The sequence below is a fragment of the Carlito syrichta genome, unplaced genomic scaffold (genome assembly GCF_000164805.1).
Source record: "Carlito syrichta isolate Samal-C Ts95f unplaced genomic scaffold, Tarsius_syrichta-2.0.1 Scaffold143566, whole genome shotgun sequence".
Classification (NCBI taxonomy): Eukaryota; Metazoa; Chordata; class Mammalia; order Primates; family Tarsiidae; genus Carlito; species Carlito syrichta.
Window position 1 is genome coordinate 12,720 of NW_007087662.1, and position 5,297 is coordinate 18,016.

Sequence of the window (5,297 nt, forward strand, 5' to 3'; positions counted from 1 at the left end):
GTTTTTATGAGCAGGAAGAGACCAAAGTCAATACAGGCCATTTATATATGCTATCAAGTGTTAGAAGAAATCTGAAGAAAAATAATGTTTACTTCAATAAATTTGAGTCTAAAAACAAGAACCCCATAAAAAACAAAGTAAGGCAACAATATCCCATACTCAACCTATTAGTATTTTTCAGTTTAGCACTAAATTTGGGTGAGGTAATGCTTTGTGCATGATATTCTGTGCTGTTTAAATGTTTCTAAATTTTTGCAAACAAAAGCTTTCCTTTTTTAAAAAAAAAAAAAAACCTTTCTCAAAACAAAAACACAAACAAACCACTTTCCTCTAAGCTCAATTTAAAGTTTCTCTTTTCTTGTGGCTAGCATTACTAGACATCTGGTCACTGCCAAATGTCAGGTCTTCACCTGGCCTGTCTCTAGTCAGGTGAATAACAGCAGCTACTGTTGATGAGGTATTTACGATGTGGTAGGCACTCAGCCAAGTATTTTGCTTGAATTCTCATCAAATCCTCATGGAAATTCAGCAAGGTAACTCAATCATCCCCGTTTTACAAGTGTTATCATTGCTTCAAAAGTTTGTAATCCCAGCACTTTGGGAGGTCGAGGCAAGAGAACTGCCTGAGTTCGGGGGCTTCAGACCCGCCTGGGCAACTTGGTGAGACCTTGTCTCTACAATAAATCACAAAAACTAGCAGAGTGTGGTGTGCGCCTGTAGTTCCAGCTACTTGGAAGGCTGAGGTGGAAGGATCGCCTGAGCCCAGCAGGTCGAGGCTGCGGTGGCCGTCAGTGTGCCACTGCATTCCAGCCTGGGCGACAAGAGTGAGACTCCAACTCAAAAAAAAAACCTTCAGGGGTTCCAACTACATTCAGGACTTTGCGAGTCCTCTATCAGCCGCCTTTTCTCTCTCTAATCATTCCCCCTGGTCCTCCTAACCTGTTGCATTCCGCTCCAGGCCAATTGTTTCCTGTGTGTTCCCATGCTGTCCTGAGACAGTCCTTGCAGCCCTGCTCTACACCTACTTTGTCATTGCACAAACGCCACCCCCAACAGAAGCCTCCTTTGGTGCTTCCCTGCTGAACTGTGACTGTTCTCTAACCCTCTGACATCTGCTCTTATTGCTCTGTTCTCTTATTATTTGTTGTATTGAAGTCAGGATGGGATGTGACTGTTCCTCCAACATCTGCATTGTATAGGAGCATGAATTGACAGCCCTGGTAGGGCTGTAATTTGAATTTATGTTGATAATTACTTTAAGAATGGCGTTTTACATACATAAAGCACACTTTTCATTCTCCAGCACTTCTTTTTATGTCACTTTTTAGCTCTCAAGTTTTTCACAGTTCAGATCTTTCTCTCCAAGAACTTTCTAAACTACACCATGCCCTTCAGCTTTTCCAAGCATCAAGCACTGCTGTGCACAGTAACTGCTTGCGGAATAAATGAGTAAGCATAACTGGAGTTGATGACAGCACTATAGGGACAATAAGGCTTCAGGCTTAGGTGACGGCAGAACAACGTCTAGAATTACTTAAGATGAACTGTTTGTCATTCCTAAGTTATAGTAACTGAATAACTAAGATCCCATCAAATTTTGTAGATCGCTTTCCGAACGTGCTGCCTTCAAGCTTTTAATGTTAAGAATTTCTAAATTTACTCTTTCTCTAGTTGAAGCTGTAGTGGGTCAAGCATTTTCATTGATCTTAGTGATGATATTACAGCGATCACCAATAACCAAGCTATTGATGTCAACTAATTGTTAAATACACCAGTAAAATTTTAGGCTGGAATGGGAACAGAGGAGACCCAAACAGCTACTTAGTATTATAAAAGGTAAAGTCAGACATACATATATCAAGCACCATCATAGGAAATGAGAGGAACGAGAAGTGCTGATACACCAAAAGGAAGTATGTTATTTTAGTATGTTTGGCTTCAAATTTTGAATGATATGAATACAGAAATCCAGATGACCTGATTCTATACCAAGTGTGGAAACATCACCCCTCTAAGCACCATGAACCCTTTCAGGTAGCACTGTGGTGACATTTCTTCCTTTACAGACACGTTTGCCTTTACAGATGACCTTTAAAGACTGCTTAATCGAACCCTGAACATTCACCCTAGCACCATAAAAAAGGGACTGGCAGTAGCCGGAAACTGCTAGGGGAGGAGACACATAACATCAGTAAGGGTACCTGACCTCAAACGAGGTGAAGTGGGGACCAAAGGGAGGCCCAAACTTTACCTGTACAATGACCACTTGTATACCTAATCCTGAATTGCACCCCACATCTTTAAAATGAAAAAAAAAAAAGTTTAGTAATAAGAGCACAAAGAACTGAAGAATTTAACTCTGCACTCCAGCCAAGGCCCCAGCAACCCACATGTCCTACAAAACTGGAGGCAAAGGCATTTGGCTTTTTGAAGAATCTATAAATTCATCAACTTAAATTTCCAGTTTAAAGAAATGGAGTATTAGTTTTAAAAAGTCAAACAGAACTTAAATCAGAAGTTACTGAGATTTGCTAGGCATTTAATCAACAAATATTATGTATACGAACGCTGTGTGCCAGTTGCTGGGGCGATCATAATGACGGAAAAGGCCCCTGTTTGTAAGAAGAGTGACAGGCATTAAACAGTTTCAAACAAGTCATTAACAGCAGTTGTGTAGGAGTGTTAGATCCTTCTCAATCTATGAGTGACCGGGCAATATCACGATGCTAGCTTGGTTATGGCAGAGAGAGAGTTATGTCACACAAGTCAAAGAGGACACCTGGGAAGACTCTGAAGTGTCTTGAACTTTCTAGAAACTAAAGGAAAACCAGAGTGGGTGACTTAAGGAGAGAACAGGTTGCAACGAAGCTGGAGAGGCAGGCAGGAGCAGACTGATGTGCTTTTGAAGATGCAAGGGGGGCTTTATCCTACAGACTCACCAGACCACAAAGAGCTTTGAAGATCACATCAGGGTTTTGGGTTTAGGAGTTAGACGAGAAGCAGTAATTAGTTTAGGCCCTTCACTGGGATGAAAGCTGGGCCACAGGTAATCAGTAAACGGGTTTCTTAAAGTGGCTTAGAGAGTTCTTTTTGAGACAAAAGGTGAACAGCTTCAGCTTATTTGGTTTTAAGAGCTGAGTAGGTAAACGCATTCATTCACTGAGCAGCCACCACCTGTGTGCAACATGACGCACCTCAAATGCCACCCACTCCCCCAAAATCCAAGGGCTTTCTTACCTGAGTGGAAAAGGGAAAGGGCGACGGAGATCACCCTTTGGTGCTCCTGCTCGGCAAAGGTACTGTCTTGGAGTACACAGGTCTTTGAGAACCATCAGCAGCTTTGCAGGAATCCTTTCACTACTTTTTGGCGTGATTAATCTCACAGGAATCCTCAGGTCTGCTCTGTGGCCATTTTCAGCCCCAGACGGGAACTGCACATAGTCTAACAACAGTGTAAGTGGAATGGGTCTGAGTCACAACCAGTGTCTCAAGGTAACGGATGTGAAGATTCAATCAATATAAAATCTACCTTTTATTTAAAACAAGGCATATTCCAAAATAGTCACAAAGTCAAATCCTGAGAGTCAGCGAGCCATAAAATTTGCTTTACAATAAGATTTAAGTAATTGCTCCCTCACTGGAAAAAAAGCAAAGAGCACTTATAATTAAAGGTGTCCACAAACACTTTTATTCTAAACTAAAAAAAAAAAAATCGTGTACTTAAATACCATTTTGGAAATCAGTCACTATAAACCTACACCTCAATTTAAAAAGAAATACATCTAGAGGAAACAAGGTAAAGGGTACATGAGACCTCTCTATACTATCTTTGTAACTTCCTGTGAATCTAAAATTATTTTAAAATAAAAAATCTGAAAAAACATACTTGGGGTGTATAAACAGAGACCACATATACTGACTTGAAAAAAAATCACTTGTTTTGGTCAATGAAGATCTAGCGTGAAGTTTTATAACAGAAGTGATACAGAACCATGGAAAAAGGATTTAAAGCATCAGATTCGAGTACAGGCTCTACCACCTACTAGCTGGGTAACCTTGAACACATGAGTTAAACTCTCAAGAGTACTGTGAAAATAAGATGAGACACATGAAAGTAATATTTGTAAACTATAAAGCCCTGTACAAATGCTACCTCTAATTAATTCAAATTTTCCAGCCTTAAATCCTTTTTGTGAAGGACTGTCTTCATTTACATCATGTATTCTTTCAACAGAACAAGAACACACTTTAAAAATGGTATTCAAACCAAGAGATACAGCAACTCATTTTATTACATGCAGATTATTCTGCATCGTTGCTAACAGTTCACTGGTCCAAAATTACTAAAATACTTAAAAAACTATACATTATGTAAACAAAACATAAATAAGACAGCATAGTTCTTTGTACATATATTTAGTACAGGTTGTTAGGGATTTAGGAATATGTACAATTTTACACTGTGGACTGCATTTTCACAATGCATAAATATATATATATTTTTTACAGAAACGAAAATAAGATTTCACTAATGACACAGAATACCATGTCATAGACAGGCTGCAACAGTTCAAATTCAAGAGAAAACATGTCGATGCAAGTGTGCAAAATGGCTAGCTTACTCTAAACGAGTCACACTTTGTTCAATTTATGCTACAGACAGGTAAATCCTGGCCATGTACTTTAAACAAAGAACCTCTGAAAACATTCTCATACCAATGAGCAATGAGTGAAATGGAATACATTTCTCCCTCCCTAGAAAACAAAGCTTTGTTGCAAGCGAATGTACACGCACACGCACACGCACACGCATACACACACACAACTATGTATAGCATGTTCTCAACAGTATAATAAAGTTAAAATGCTTATGAGAGTCAAAACAATGCCCCATGATTTAAAAACTGGCTCTTTTAGTCTAAATTCAAGACGCAGCTGTGTCAGGCTTCTCTAAGCCAGATGATTGGAAAACAGGGAAGACAGAGGCAGGATCTCGACCGGCAGATACAACAATCTGAGAGAGAGACGAAGAGAGTGAAGAAACCTTAGATGCTGGAGCATCTACGGTATTCAAAATGGCTCCTTCTGGGCTAACCAACAATTTTTTGACAGAGGTGTCCAACTGAAGCACTGAAGTGCTGCTTGGCAGTGGAGGGTTACTGGAACAAACGGCAGAAACCAAAGAGGCCTTGGCCAAGAGAGTAGCCGGAGGGGACTTAATTACGGACGTCAGCGATACCGCTGGTGCAGGAGGTGGAACAGAAACTTGAGCTGCTGAGTTCGCGATCTGGGGTGTT

At 40.2% G+C, this 5,297-nt stretch overlaps 1 protein-coding gene across 1 annotated transcript in view; it reads right to left on the minus strand.

Annotated features, from left to right (window-relative positions):
- Positions 1–3,519: 3,519 nt before the first annotated feature.
- Positions 3,520–5,297, minus strand: part of KIAA2026 (KIAA2026 ortholog) — a 73,323-nt gene continuing 71,545 nt past the window's right edge. The window contains exon 8 of the mRNA XM_021708695.1: positions 3,520–5,297. Within this exon, the coding sequence (XP_021564370.1) occupies positions 4,925–5,297 (373 nt within the window). The 3' untranslated portion in view covers positions 3,520–4,924.